We start from the raw sequence: 16,323 nt of genomic DNA, 5'->3' as shown, positions 1-16,323 counted from the left end.
TTTGAACCAAGTTCTCTCACTCCAAGTTGAGTACTCTTACGTACGAATTCTAAAATTCCTCTTTGGTGGTGTATAGTCAGCATTTTATTCCTATCATAATTTCCAAATTCAGAGATTTGTAACATATCCTCACTGAAAAAAAGCGTGTTCGGAAAATATTTATTTTCAAGGCAACAAAAGGAATAAATTATAAGGACAATGATGGGAAGGCCTGCGAGTGCCCAGAAGCACTACTAAGAGATCCTTAAATTGCTTAATGAATCAAAGTTTTAAAATCATTCCACTGATCAAACAAATCTTAGAAACGTCTTTAGAAACCATTACTATCGTCGAAGCACTAAAGTCGAAGTTCTTCATAGGATTAAGATGAGGAAAAGCTTCAGGCCCAAACTACCATTCTTCTCCTCTTACCTGGACTCATGGAAGAGCACAGAATTGGGAGAGTAACATACAGCAGTGTCTGTAAGGGTCCAGCAACTGGATGCATAGCGCCAGATTACAGAAGTGGGCAGGACAGACTTCCAGAGCAAAATCCAGGCCTTGGCTTACTAAAAGACATCAAAAAAAAAAAAAAAGAAGAAGTTCTAAAGTACAAAAACAGTTGAAATTTTTTATCTGAATAGCCAGAGTTATGAACACAGTGGCTGCCCTCTGTTTTGAAAGCGCTATGTAGAGTGCGTCAAATACAAGGCATTTAATGATCCACATCTTCCCCATTCACAAGCTAATCTCTAGACGTTAAATTAAAGTCAGAAATTCTGCTCATTCTTCCAAGATACTAAGACACTTATTTTACACAGAACCAATCGTTCCAAATGAATACATAACGGCCTTTAGCGCCTTTCTCTTTGTACATCTCACAACCATCTAAAACTCAACACAACTAAAATGCATTCCTCCTCTATGTTCCTTAAAACAGAAACAATAACAAAAACAACAAAATAATAACTAATGTTTATACAGTGCTTGTACGAGTCAGACACCATCTCAGTGCCTTTCATATATTAACTGAACCTTCACGACAACCCTATGAGTTAGGTACTCCTGGTTTTCTTCCCTTTTTTCAGATGGGGGACTCATGGATTGCACAGAGAATACCAAGGGCAGGCCTGTGTGGGGACTGAGCTTGTCTGCAGAAATTCAAAGACCACTGTGGTGAGAGTGGGATGATCCAAGAAAAGAGCACAGAGGAAAGCTGGGCTAGATCCCGCCCAGCTTCAAAAGCCACGCTGAAGATTCTGGCATTTAGTCTAAATGCGATGGCAGACCCTTGGAGGCCTTAGAGAAGGGAGTGATGGGATCTCATTATGCTTTAAGAAGATCACTGGCTGATGGAGACTAGACTGAAGTGGGGCAGGGATGGAGGAGGGAGACCAAGTGGGAAGTTACGTGATCGCTGGGGAGAGAGATGAGCACGTGGTGGGTTAGTCCAGTGAGTCAGCTGTGGAGGTGGTGAGGAAAATCACCGGATTCAGAACATACTCTAAAGGTTAAACCAACAGAAGCTGCTGAAGGCTTGGATAAAGAGTGTGAGAGAAAGAGCTATATCAAAGACAACTCTTAGTTTTTGGTGTAACAGAATAAGTAAAAGTTCTCTTTCCTGAAATGGGGAAGACTGGAGAGGGGGAAACGGCTGAAAAGGAGGTTGCTCAACAGCTGTGTTTTGGCCACGGAAAGTCTGAGATCTGTGAGGCAGCCGAGTACTAGTAACTAGTCGACAGTTGCATATAGGAGTCTGGAGCTGTGGGAAGAAGTCAGAGCTGAAAATGCAGATATTAGACGTACTAAAGCCTTGGCACTAGATGAGCACTAAGGAAAATATGATAGAGGAGGAAAGATACTCCAACCTTTAGACACTGAATAGAGGAGAAAGAAGTAATAATGGAGACTAAGAAGTAACCAAAAAAATAAGAAGAAATCCAGGGGAATGTTGCATCCAGGGAGAAAAATGGAAAATATTTCTGGAAGAAGACAGTAATCAACCCATCTCAAACACTGCTGAGAAATAGAGTAAGAGAAGATGGCATCAGAAAGCCATGAAGAAGACCACTGGTGATATAGCAAGAATGGTTTCAGTGGAGAAGGGACAAAAGTCTGCTCAGTTCAGGATAGGATGGGAAGGGAGGAAATGAAGAAAAAGGCACAGAACACTCCTTCAAGGATTTGCTATAAAAGGGCAGCAGAAAAATAGAGAGAATTGCTGGGGATGGATGGATGGCAGCCAGGGAAATGTTTGTTTATGTGTTTTTTTAATATAGAGATAATATAACACATTTACAAAGCTAAAAAAAGTTTCACAAAACCCAGCACTGGTAAGGATGTGGGTAAAAATCACTATAATATCTTGTTGGTGAAATATAATTGGTAAATTCCTTTTGTAAGGAAAATTATTCATTCATGCAACAAATATTTATTGAATGTTTATTACATGATGGGTACTATACTAAGAGCTGGAGACAGAGCACTTAAAATATATATAAGTAAAAATAAGTAACAGACAAAAATGTATACCTAACATTCTGTGGGACAGATGGACAATAAACAAGATAAACAAATTAGGAATATTCACAAGGTCCATGCCATCCTCCAGATATGGTTCATTCCTTCTCCTCTGTGCTACTTCTACACCTTGGTCACTATCTACCACTGCACTCACTACTGTGCTCTGCAATTTATCTGGTTACATAACTGTGTCCTCTTTGAAGGCAAGAATGATGTCATATTCAACTTTGCAAATTCTAACGCCTAGCAGAAAAGAGGCACTTGATGTTTCTTAAAATGAAAGGAATACCTTAATATAACATAATTCCCAGAAGTACCTTAGAGAGTAGTATTTAATGAGAACTGTTATCTCTACTGAACTCAGTGTAACCTAACTATATTTTTATTCCTTCATTCACTTATTCATTCATATATATGATTTCAAAAATTAGCAAACATAAAGTAAGTGCCTACTGTATGCCAGGCACCATGCTAGGCTAGAGATCCAAAGAGTGGTTATTACGTCGACAAATTCCCCCCTACATTCCTGTTTGGCCAGGACACAGAATCTGACTACAGAATACAACAAAATGTAATGCCAGAGTTACATTAATGACATTTTAGAAATGAGAATTCTACGTGTGTACTCATCTGTGAAAAGAAAGGTTAATTCTAACCATTGATAAAACTGGGTAGTAATACAAAGTAAGGCACCTTAAGTATGGCTTTGAATAAATCGAATATTTCCCAGGATCTGCTCACTTCTCTACACCAGGTACTCCAAAATCTCCAAGTTGCAAACTCAAGTTTATCTACATCGCGAACTATCAGTTCGAGGAATGCCTTTTAAATGTTTCCTTGCTGAGCTCTTTTAAAAGCGGGAGAAAATACTCTGGTACCACCCGCTGGCAGAAGGGGCCAGCTGTGTGAAAACTTTTTTGGTTTATTTGAATTCTTCCCTTGGTTCAAGGGTAAGAACTGACACACCATTGCTAAGCAGTCACGGCAGAGTAAACATTCAAACAACCTGTTAACAGGAGGCACTTTCCTGAGAGGATGAGGACAAGGAAGAGAGTTTCTTCCTTTTGCCAAATCTTTCCTCAACTATTTATTTATTGAAAAGCAGTGAAACAAATTCCAGAGTCAACTTTAACCCCAGCACGTGATCTAGTGAGTTACTTTACAGCTGTCCTTTAAAACATCACAGCTCATTATTGCTACCTAAATATTATCACACAGGAATACGCCTATCTTTCTATTAGGTTAACATGCTGTCAGTTGATTTGAGAGGCTGGAAAGAAATTATGACCCTCACAGTCACTGACTAAATAGTTGTTGACTTGGTTTATATTTATCTGTGGCAAGCCTGCTCAGCTTGTTAGAGAATTGTGATATTCAGGACAAGAACCTGGGTTCTGTTGCTCTACGGGTCAGGTGGCTTGAAATTATATTCAACAGCCACCAAGAGCAACCTAGGTCCAACCTCACAAGCAAACATCCCTGACCATAAGGAGGGTTAGATGATGTATAAATCAGAGTATATGCATTAGCACTGCTGGAAAATTATTCAGTACTATGTCATTTTCAAAAGTACTATATTTGTCGAAAGAGGAAACTTCTTAATAATATTAGTGTTATTGCTACTTGACTAGTTAAGTTATTGGAAAACAAAAAATATATTTTAACATATATATATATTTTAATATACATATCTAACATCTATACATAAATATATGTGTATACTATAAATGTATAAAGTATATATAAATTTTATATATTTATAATTTATATAAATATAAATATGTATCATTTCCCTGCATTGCTCGCAAATGAACAATTTGTTTGGCCAAGTTTATCACAACTGAACAAAGTTCCTGCCATCTTCTCACACACAGATCAGTGGCCTTAACACGTATGTCATCTTTCTCACCCACAAAAATTTACCTTGGCAAGGGAGAAAACAGCCCTAATTTCCTCTCCATATAAACTGTTATCCCATCCTTCTTTTCTCATCTGGAAACAGTGCCCAGCAGAGAAAAGGTCCACGGTAAGAGGACACCAGCCCACCCCATCACACATCACTTGCCAAGGCTGTCTGACCTCTGTTCTAGCATACATACCATTCAAATATTCTCATGTAAAAATTAAAAAACAGAATTCGGATTTAAATCATATCAGATAGAACAGAATTCTGATTTAAATTACATTGCCATTTTTCAGACTGCAGTGTTTTTCTCATTTAGAATTCTTTTTTAAGCATCCAATGTGGTTAACATAACACCAGGTGATATTTTAAACAAAATATTCAAAGTTTTCTTTCACATATTCTACAGTGAATATGCTATTTTATCAAGTAGAAAATTGTTAACAGAAAGTTTCTACAAATACTCAATGACAAAGAAAATTACACATTTAGCATAAAAATGTGAAATGTGGGCTTTCCTGGTGGCGCAGTGGTTGAGAATATGCCTGCCAATGCAGGGGACACGGGTTCGAGCTCTGGTCCGGGAAGATCCCACATGCCGCGGAGCGACTAGGCCCGTGAGCCACAACTACTGAGCCTGCGCGTCTGGAGCCTGTGCTCCGCAACAAGAGAGGCCGCGATAGTGAGAGGCCCGCGCACCGCGATGAAGAGTGGCCCCCACTTGCCACAACTAGAGAAAGCCCTCGCACAGAAACGAAGACCCAACACAGCCATAAATAAATAAATAATTAAAAAAAAAAAAAGTGGAATGAATGTACAAAAAAAAGGAAAGTAAGCATGACAATTCTATCACCTAAAGACAACACATCAATATCTCAATGCATTTTCAACTAATGCTTTTCATATTGTGTATATTTACATAACTGAAGATCATAATATATATGGAATATAGTTTTAAATCCTGCTTTATTCATTTATCATGATCATGTTTATTAAATTTATTAAAATTATTAAATAATTATTAAAATTATTCATAAACGTAATTTGTAACAGCTATAGATACTTATTGAATGCATGTATCAACACTTAATTTGCTTAGCCATTCCCTATTGGTTAGGCTCCATTTTTTTATGTGTGTGCATATGTATATTTTTGGTTTTGTGGGTTTTTTTTCGCTATTACAGATAATACTGCTGTGAGTATCTTTGTCCATAAATCTTTAACTACTCTTCTAAGTATGTCTTTAGAACTGACTTTTAAAGTGGAATTATTGGGCCAAGGAGTAAAAACATTTTTAAGACTCTAAATATATAGATGGTTGAGGTTGTCGTCCAAAAAGATGGCAACAAGGCACAAGCCCATCCCCATCAACCGCCACCAGCACAGTGGGGGGACCCCTGCTCACCAGCATACTGTTTATATCCTTACACTGAGGTAAGCAAAGTGTGGATATCAAACGTGAATTTGAGAAATTAATTAAAATATTTTATAAGGCATAAAGCAACATGCACTGTTAGGGATTTCTCTAACAATATTCTAAATTTATACGAAAGTAACTGCAGAAAGAATAACAATAATGGACACTGCAGGCTACACTGATCAAACCTTGTCCATCTCTGAACTTGCAATTACAATAAACACCATGGACACAAAAATCTCTGCTTTTTACCCAAAATTCACTTCAAGTAAGTTAAGGGGTTGTGTGTTGAGGTTGTTATACTGTGTGATTTTAATTTATAACGTGTATTTCTCTGAAAACAAATTTGTACGCAAGAACTGCTGACAGACGCTTTCTGGCAATATTTGCTGGCATTCAAAATAGTAAGTTACCGTTCATTCCAAACCATTATCCTCTCTTCCTTACTGCTTTCCGTGTCCATTAAGCATATATATACCCCTACTTCCCTAAACTACTAGAGGTAGTAAAATAACTCAAGGACTTGGACTTTAAATTGGGTTTGATCTTGTCTTACTATTGGACATTGGCAAAAGCCTGATCAATTTCCCATGTGAAAAACAGAACCATTAAGGCTTATCCAACTCACTGGTCTCAGAAGGAATTAACATGGTCATGAGGAAGTTCTTCTGCCTCCTTCCTATCCTCAGAGGAAGTTAAAGGCCAACATCCATTATTTTCACTGCAGTTCTGACTGGCCGACTTAAGTGTCTGAGAAGATGCTCAGTGGTCACTTTGCTTCCAAGAAAGCACCTGGTAGTACAGTCTCTTCAGAGTACCAAAAAATAAAAATAAAAAATAGAACAGCTAAGTGTAGTATCCCATTCAACCTACAAATCAGGGGATAACTCTTTCCTCCATGCGGTAAATATCTTTTTTTTACCCATTCTCCTCCCCATTCCCCACTCTCATATGGCCCAAATGCTGCTCCTTGAGTCCTGGCCTAAAGACTAGCTGGTATCTCCTGAGTCACAGGGCTTTCTCTAAGCCTTTCCTGCATGCCTACAGAGAAGGCAATTTGTCTTGCATTACAAACTGTCCTTTTAAGCCATCCCAGGCTTAAGAGAATTTCTGTCGGCAAAGGGAAGCTAAAGGTATGCCTCGTCTCAGAATAAGAAAGGAAATAGTTCCCTAACATTTACTTAACTTATTGTTCAGGTTGTGAACTTCATGCTTTTATAACCCCTTTTCAACATGCTGCCAGAATAATCCTTTGGGAAAAGTCCTGAATTTCTAGATTTGATTCCTCTGTTTTTAAAGGAACGCCTTTGCTTTCCTAAGGATGATCAAAGCTGTCTCTCTGAATTATCCCCTCCCTAGACTCCTATATCAGACTTTCTTATAGTTTTCTTTGAGGCTTAGGGAATAACTGGGATTAATTTGTGAACAAAAACTCAGCTTTGGGATCAGTATTGTTCTTCAAAATAGAAAATTCTTTAACTTAGTTTTCTTTTTTAAAGGCATCTTTTTCTTCATGAAATAGTAATTTCCTTCTTAAAAAAAAAGATTGAGTCTTACTTTCAAACCCTCTATTTCAAAACAACCTATTTCTCAATTGTTGAGGAAAAAATGAGTTTTCAGAAATAACTAAACAAAAGAAAAAATAAAGCATGTCTACTTTAAATTTTTTTAATAGGTACTGATTAATTCAGCACAATTTCAATTATGGAAGTCCAACACACAATATACTTTTTTTTAACCTATTGAACCACCTTGACCTTAATCACATCCAGCTTTAAATCTCCTCTCAAAGTTTTCTTCATTCTGAATATTTGAATAATTTAGCTAAGAAGCAAACATTTCCTGCACAGATTTCTCAAAGAATCTTACTTTTTCCAAGAAATATTCATCCAGTCAATTAATTCCATACGTAGGGCATCTACTTTGGGCAAGGTCCTGGGAGGGTACAAAAATGAGGAAGATGAGGAAGGCATAATTCCTGAACTAAAGGATACTGCAGCCTAATTAGGAAAAGAGGGCTTGAATTAATTAACTTTGGAATAAAGAAAATGATAATAAGTAAATGAGACAGTAAAAAGCATTAGAAGAATTCAAAGCAGAGGAATTCATGTTTCATTCAACAAATACTTAGTGCCTGCCTACCACGTGTCAGGTGCTGTGCTATGCTGGAAACTCAGCCAAGGAGAAAACAGGCAGGGTAGCTGCCTTCAGGAGGTTTTGAGTCAGGTGAGGACAGGTGACAACTAAAAAAGCTGTTCATACACAGACTCACCTAACAGAATGACTACATGTTTTGCCCCAGGGGCTCCTGTGAAGTTATTCCACGTTGCAGATGGCTTCTTTTTATTTGGTATAAACTTTTATATAACTTTTTCAATCAGAAACTAAACAATGGAACTTTGATGTTACAGCTTCGGTCAAAGACACACCCACCAGCAGGGATGCATCATTTCCACAACTGGTGGAACACTTCGCCGCTTAGCCTTTATTTTGCCATAAGGTGCTTTTGTGTGCTGTAACTTTAAGTGCCACGTGACTGCAAGATAACTACATGCCTTTAGAAGACTTCCTGTCTCCAAGTCCACTTCCCGACTCCCCCCTCCCCAAGGACTTCCTCACCAGCCCTCCTTCACCAGTCACCACCCTCAAGTCTTCTCTTTCTCCTTTGCTGAGGACAATAAACTCACTGCAATATATTTAGGAACAAACTATTCATTTACTTTCAAAATATTGTTTATTACCTACACAAATTTGTTTTTATTGCTTAGTTGATTTATTTTTCTATCTGTGAAAACAGTGTAAAAACCTCTTGGTTTGGGAGGGAACACATGATTTTTTTTTCCACCAAAATCAATGAAAATGGCTTTCGCTAAGAAGCAAGGCTTTTTAGTGGAATTCCCTGGCAGGCTGGTGGTAGGGACACAGTGCTTTCACTGCCGTGGCCCCGGTTCAACCCCTGATCGGGGAACTAAGATCTGCAAGCCACAGGGCGTGGCCAAAAAAAAAGAAGAAGAAGCAAGGCTTTTAGGAAATAAAGGTTTTCAGGAATTAAAGTAGGTAAGTGAGGAAGGGATAGGTGAGCCACAGAATAAAGCAAGTACAGGTGCTACGGGCAAAACAGAAGAGTTACCCAACCAAGACTCAGAGGCTGAGAAGATTTCCCAGAGGAAACAATGATTTGGTGAATCAGATGGAGAAGTTTGGGAGGAGGGAGGAAAAGCAAGGGGAGGGGCGTATTCCAAGCAGAAGGAAGAGTCTGTGTGCAGAACCAGAGGCAGAGAGAGCAAGGAAGAATGGGCTGGAGAGGAGAGTAAGGACGGGGTTGACAGGTGACAGGTAAGGCACATAGGTGAGTAGAAGCTAGAGCATAAAGAACAAAATAAATCAGGTCAGGGTGCTTGGCCTTTTTCCTGAGAGAGGAGTATTAACAGCTTTTAAGCAGGCAAGGGACAAGATCAGACTCGTGCCTTTGAAAAATCATTTACACTGCAATGTGGAAGATGACTGAAGAGGGGTTAGGAGGCTGCTGTGAAAGAGAATGGGGACCTGTACTAGAGAAATATCAGGGGATAAATGTAAAAGATTTAAAAAGTGTTAAGACATGGACATATTTTAAACCTATTGGGTTGGCCAAAAGGTTCGTTGGGTTTTTTTCTGTAAGATGGCTCTAGTAACACTTAGTTGTCTTTAACTTCATTCGAAACAATTTTGTTAGATTGTACGTGACAGCTGTCATATCAGCGTGCATTTAAAAAAAGACTTATCAAAATTGGTGAATTTTTGTGTAGCCATATTTAGGAGGTAGAGTCGATAGGACCTGGATAGTGAATGATGTGCATTGGGAAGGAATACATCTCTTAGACATCTTTGGAATCCACTGTCTGTCCACTTCTGTTTCCCTACTGCTTCGGCCATAAATAAAGGCATGAAACCTGCCGTCCAGATTTCTCATTTGGACAAGCGAGTTCGTGGATGCCGTGCCTTCACTAAGACAGGAAACGCACAGAAGCAGCAGGGCTTTCCGTGGTTTGTTGTTGCTGTTTGGAGGGTGGCAGAGAATGGAGAGGATGCATCTTAAGGTGTGGAGCTGATGAGCTGAGTTGGAGAGAAGAGAAACTCTAAGAAAGACCTGGCAGGCAAGCGGAAAGAAGCCTGAGTGCTTAGGAGAGACGAGGGAGGCGTCGGCACGCAGAGGAACTGTTATCCCTACGGGGGAGGGGCCTCGAGCTGAAGCCTAAAAATAAAATACAATAAAATCGCCTTTCAAGGGGTAGCAATTCCTCACTCAGAATAACTCACATTATCAATACTACTAATAAAAAAGATTTTTGTAACAGAAAAGGAAAAGACAGAAAATGATATTCCAGGGATGGAATCAGACACTCAGACTTCCTAAAACTGAGTTTCCAAATGTCCCTGAATTTCACACCCATATACCTTTCAAAGGTACCACAGTGTAGGGTAACCAGACACATTCCTTCACTAAAGCCTTTGATCAGTGACAGTCTTCATGCTGCCCACATGGGGTCCCGAGAAATGAGAGTAACAGCTGGCAGGCATCCTTCAGTGGTCTGACTAGAGGCGTGGGTAGGGGCAGTAGGAGGCGGAGGAAAGGAGAAGGGAAGAAAGTGCTTTCCTAAGTTCGGTGGCAACAAATACACCCTCTAAGAGTCAGCATGTTCATCTCTGGGGGCTATTCTCGGTGCTTTTAGAGACTAGAGAATCCCTTCAAGCAGTCATGTGCAACTGACAAGGATGCATCCTCCGACCTGCCTCATAGCTGGGACGCAGGACGAGGAACGTATATATCTTGTGAAAGTAGAGCTGCAGAATGTCCAACACCCAGGCCAGGTCAACAACTGGCAGAACTCTCTTCTCACCAGAACTCAGTCCTCCTTGCCGTCAGAAATGCAGCACTCTCGGCGGTACCCACTTCATGAGCTCGGAAGGATCACGCAGTCATGAGGCTCAATGTTTTTTAAAACGTTGACACCTACAGACTTCACAACCCTTCCCCCACTTCTCCTGAGTCTCAATCAAGTCAGCCAAGCATACGCACTGATCCTGCTGCTTGCAGAAGCATTTCCTTTCACTGTGGACCATCAAAAGTCGAGGAAGAAAATGGAAGTGACTTGGAGTTATGGCACCAAAAAGGCCAAATGAGCAAAGAAATAATCAACTCCACATGAGCCACTTCAGCTCCAACACAATGAAAAGGGCCTAGGACTAACCCCAGGAAAGGTCACGGAGATCAAAGGTCACAAGCAGAAAAAGGCAACAGTGAGGGGCTGCCAGCTGCAATAGGAGTCAATGTGGTCTTAATTACACTCCGAAAGGGAAGGGGTCTGAGTGGGAGCCGAGTTGGGTTCTAGTCACAATATTTGTGTGTTTAAAAAAAAAAAAGTCAAGTGTTCCTGTTCCACTCTCTTTCAAAGAGGCTATTTCTTCCTGCTTCTAGAGCACAGGAAACCAAGAATTGTGGAGATAAGATAATTCTGGCATCCACAGTGAGCTGTACAGGAGCGTTACAAATATTTAAAAGCACAGCTGCATACAGACAGTGAAATTCTAAAAAGTGACTTGGGAGAGATTATTAAAAACACAAAATACAGCAAGTTTCAAGGGGATTACTCTGCAAGCATCACAGAATCAACACTTGCCACAAATCCAACTCTCAGTAGATGTTCAGGTTTGTCATTGGAATTGGCTTCATGGGAAAAAATAAGAGAGTGACGGTAACCACAAAACACATGCCAAATGCAAAATCTTAAGTTTGCAAGGAACTAGCTAACCCTGAACAGGGTGATATTATAAAGATCCAGACAGACGCCTGGCTAACCGTCTTTGATGGAGAATGAGGAGGAGGAAAGTGACGACATTTAAAAAATAGCTCTAGATGATGTGTTAGGTAATCAAATTAATATAGTTGTTAATAAGGCCAATGCCTTGCTCAGACCTTACCAAATGGAACAAAGTTTCCCCGGCCATGATGAAAGACACCCTCATGGGGTTTGGTTTAGATTGCATTTTCTTAACAAGGAAATAAGAACCGAAGGAGAAACTCGTTTCCATGAAATATATTCTAATGTACACAAACACTGAGGAAAAAGCAAAATAAGAAAAATTTAGAAATCTAAGAAAAAATATCTTTGCTGCAAACAAACTTGAATCAATGCTGGTTGACCACTGGACCTCCTTCAGGATGATTTTTATATTATATGACCTGCTGAATTATGAGTTTCCTAGAGACCTGGAACATAGTGATACTAGTTTCCAAGTACCTCTTCCATCTTTAAACTTGGCTGCATAAATTAACTGAAGGGGTCTAGGTTTCTCATGAGGCCTGCTTTGTTCAAGCTGGTGATGGGAATTAGGTCAGACACGGCTTCATCAAAGCTGTCACAGCACCATGTCTGTGCACCAAGCACTGAGAATGGGACTCTTCAAGCACGTTCATAAGTTGGCACACAAGTCAATCACAGATTCCTGTGCAGTTAGTACGCAATCCCCACAAACAGACTAAGAAACCTAAAAATAAGTAAAAATGCACATTGGTCTGTAGAAAGAAAACTTGCATTCCCGGAAGCTTTGATAGACAAATAAAATCAAAGAAATGATCAAGATACAATGTCTTGATGAAGTGAAAACAGAAAAAGAAATCAGTTAAGACTGGGATATCTTTCTAAACACAGCACAATACAGCATGAAGTTTTAGTGCAACTGGAGAGCCTGAGATGCACTTTTAGCATTGGGCCCAGTCTGTCCACCAGAAATGAAGCAAAGCTTGTTGGAACAACTCCGCTGGGCTGCATGTGTATCAAGCAAGAGCAGCTGCTTCGTGACATTATATTGGGCAACAGTAAACAGGATGGTCCAAAGAAAGGATTCAAGGACACACTGATACAGGAGACACACACACACATATACAATACACACAGATACCACTGGAAAGCCGTAGCAGCAGACAGACCCAATCCGGAAGACAGATAAACTTATTCTAACGATGCTCCTCTTTGCAAAACTTTTCTGAAAATCCTTTGTTAATCATTTTCAGTGTCCATGTATAAACAAGGTATAAAAATAATCTTATTAGGTTATAATTACACCTGATTTTTAACCCCGTATAGTCTTAACTCTATCAGCATCACCCAATTAATTCATTAACGGTTATTTCCAAAAAACTCAAGAACACCAAAATTTTTTTTAAAGTGCCATAAGCAGTAAAGATAATTCCAAGAGAACCCCAAATTACTCAGTACAATAACAGCAATGTGAGATTAAATATACAGCTTCCTGAAGAGACAGACTTCTTTAAAGACACACTTCTCATTTAAATATTTAAGTTCTGATATATTTCTTAAATATTTCATATCACACTATACTCACGTCATAGCTGACATTTGTAGAATACATGTTATATGTTGATACATCCATGTACCTTGTAAGCTGGAATTTTAAGGACTTATTGGCTTCTATGCACAACTTGAGGAGTTTTTGTTTTGTTTTCTTGCTGAGATTTAGAAGAGAATTAAAACTTTATTCTTTACATAATGAAATGATTAATTTAGGGCTTAAAAGTATAAGAATGCTGTGGGTTGGATCCTTAGCTTAATTTTCTAAAATCTCTTCATTCAACCCTTTTTCTAAGACAAATTATGAGTGGAGTTGGAAGCTGTAGCCTAAAAACACAAAAAGCAGTTTCTTGTTCATTTATACCACAAAAATGTATTGAGTACATATATTCAAGGTAGCTGGGAGTAAAGATGGGCGGAGGGGAGATAACGTACAAGTAGAATAAGATAACAGAGACCAGACCTCGACCTCATTTCTTAATCTCTGAATCTTTAACTCTTGAACTACATATAAACAATAGCATTTAAAACTTTTTTGAGGTATAAAAAAGTTTCCAAAAGTGACAGGAGTCTGAATTTTTTAAATAACCTATTTTTAAATATTTAGTAAGTATATTTTAAATATATATATTTTAAAATTAATAGCTGGTGGTCTACAGTGATGTATTTCTTTTTCCTAGAGAATGTTAGTCAGTTAGAACATTTACTAATTTAATGTGGCTTAGGTTCTGTCTGCAAGTGGGGAGAAAAAAAACCCACAATTTTTTCCCCAGCTTTAGGATTCTATGACAAACATTCTACAAGTGCTGTGTTTAAATGAAAAATCACTTAAAAGCTTATATGCACCTCTTACACTAGGTTTTGCCTCATCTTTGGCAGACTCCAAAAATGACTGAACTAACGAAAGAGGAAAAGGGGAATAAAAACAGCAAAGGTATCCAAAAATCAACAAAATTTCAGCTCTAAAAATTAAGGCAAAAGCATATAGTTCAGCACTTCAGTTTGCAAGCAAAAAAAGAGACTGTTCGTGTTCAGTCTTATTAAAAAAAAAAAAAAAAGCCAAGTTGAAAAAGAAGCAGGAGACTAGTTTATGATTTCACTGTAAGAACTTAGAGAGGCGGCCCCTTTACTTTGTTTTCAGGTAAAGAAACTGGAGAAATTTCCCTAGCAAACTTTCCTGCTTTGTGAAAGGGTCACCCACTATCTTACAGTCAAATTATCTGTGAGGTTTTCACAGAATTCTTGAACCACTGCTAGAAACGTGTACACGATGGAAAAGACAGGCCTTCTCATGAAAACTCAGGGTTTATCTTAGAAAAGAACCAGTGGTTATGAAGCAAACAACACCAGCAATTTGAAAACTACTTAGTTATCAAGCTTTCCAAGAATTTACATTTAAAACATTTCATAACTCCACATAATCATCTTCTTTTTCTCTTCCCAGCTTCCCTGCCAACCTGAGTAAGTACTTAAGAGGAAAGGCCCAGATGGCAGGTGTGGGTGTTCCAAAACATCAGATATTATTTTGTTTATTTGAATTATATTCTTTGCTTGAACAGCCTCAGGGTACAAATAAAACATACTAGTAATTAAAATAACCAACAGCAGGACTAATAAAACATCTAAAAAGCAGCTTTTATATATAGAGAGACTTTTTAGGTGTTTGCCTCCTGACCTCAGTATACGGAACAATGAAGGTACACTTAAAACTAAGTGAGGCATTTCCATTTCTGTTGGGGAAGGATAAAAGCCAACTTAAGTCTGTGGTCAGAGAGAGAATCCTACTCAATACTGATGCATCATAAACACGTGGGCATAAATCTTACAGATGGAAAAACATCTAGCATGAGACACAGCAAAGAAGCCATATCCAATTTGGATAACTGTACACTGATAGTTTACTAAATTTAATCTACAGCAATGGTTCCCAGACTTTTCAATTTCAATAACCAGGAATAGCTAAAAATAAAACAAACACCAGTATGTCCCATGTAAGAGTGCCAACCATTTACCAAGTTAAAAAAAAAAAAGAAAGAAAAGAAAAGAAGAACTGCCATCTACGATCATAGTTTCATTGGATCAGAACAAAATGTAGGCCAAAAGGTAATTTCAGAATAAATTTAGCTTTAGGAAGTAATCACTACATGTCTTTTGGTTGGCTGTTTCTCATTTTACTCCAAACAAATATAAAATTATAAACCACGCTGGTTTGAAGAGCAATGTTGAGAAACAACCTAAAGACTTAAGTTTTCACTGCCTTAATTCAGTAGATTATGTTATAAAAGCTCATCACCAACATTTGGTTATAAAATAGGCTGAATCACATGTCCCTTAATGGAGCATTAAACACAGATATCCCTTAGCTTTTCATCCTAAATGACAACCAACAAATTTCCCAAAAGGAGTGTTTTCACTCTTCATAGTACTGACAGGTTTCTGCCACTCAAAAAGACCCCCTGGGCTTCCCTGGTGGCGCAGTGGTTGAGAATCTGCCTGCCAATGCAGGGGACATGGGTTCGAGCCCTGGTCTGGGAAAATCCCACATGCCGCGGGGCAGCTAAACCCGTGCGCCACAACTACTGAGCCTGCGCGTCTAGAGCTTGTGCTCCGCTACAAGAGAGGCCGCGACAGTGAGAGACCCGCGCACCGCGATGAAGAGTGGCCCCCGCTCGCCGCAACTAGAGAAAGCCCTCGCACAGAAACGAAGACCCAACACAGCCAAAAATAAAAATAAATAAATAAATTTTAAAAATTAAAAAAAAAAAAAGACCCCCTGCTCCCAATGCCACCTCTACTTTTCATTATTAACATTCCTCTCCAAAACAGGCCAAACTTTTAGACCTTATTGGGAAACTTGTTTCAGAGGCGGGAACCTTTTTCTATACATCCCTACATTCAACTCACAAAATTCCCGTCATCCCCTTGCTTTCTCTGTAGATTGTTCTTAAACGTACTTCTTTCCTCATACAGTAACGGCCTTGATGTTCATTTTAATCTGATTGCTCCTGAGTAAAAATTGTAGCCAAGGAGGAGTCATGCAGAGAAAGTACAGAATTTGGTTTTACCTGATGCATTATAGTGTGGAAAAAAAAGAACTAGGCTAGATATTTATATCTAAAGACTTAAGACATAAATGTAAAAAATTTCTA

General features: G+C 38.8%; 1 protein-coding gene across 5 annotated transcripts in view; it reads right to left on the bottom strand.

Moving 5' to 3' along the window:
- The window catches only part of CDON (cell adhesion associated, oncogene regulated), a 101,423-nt gene that overhangs the window by 59,315 nt on the left and 25,785 nt on the right, over positions 1-16,323 (bottom strand). For all 5 annotated transcript variants that reach the window (XR_009702341.1, XM_061203198.1, XM_061203202.1 and 2 more), the window contains exon 2: positions 412-548. Coding sequence is in view for 4 of the 5 variants with exons in the window: in XM_061203198.1 (XP_061059181.1) it covers positions 412-487 (76 nt within the window). In the remaining variant the exon portion in view is untranslated. The remainder of the gene's footprint in view (positions 1-411; positions 549-16,323) is intronic.

The sequence above is a fragment of the Eubalaena glacialis genome, chromosome 10 (genome assembly GCF_028564815.1).
Source record: "Eubalaena glacialis isolate mEubGla1 chromosome 10, mEubGla1.1.hap2.+ XY, whole genome shotgun sequence".
NCBI classification, from domain to species: Eukaryota; Metazoa; Chordata; class Mammalia; order Artiodactyla; family Balaenidae; genus Eubalaena; species Eubalaena glacialis.
Note: the sequence above shows the minus strand (reverse complement) of the source record. Positions and strands in the feature narration are given on the sequence as shown.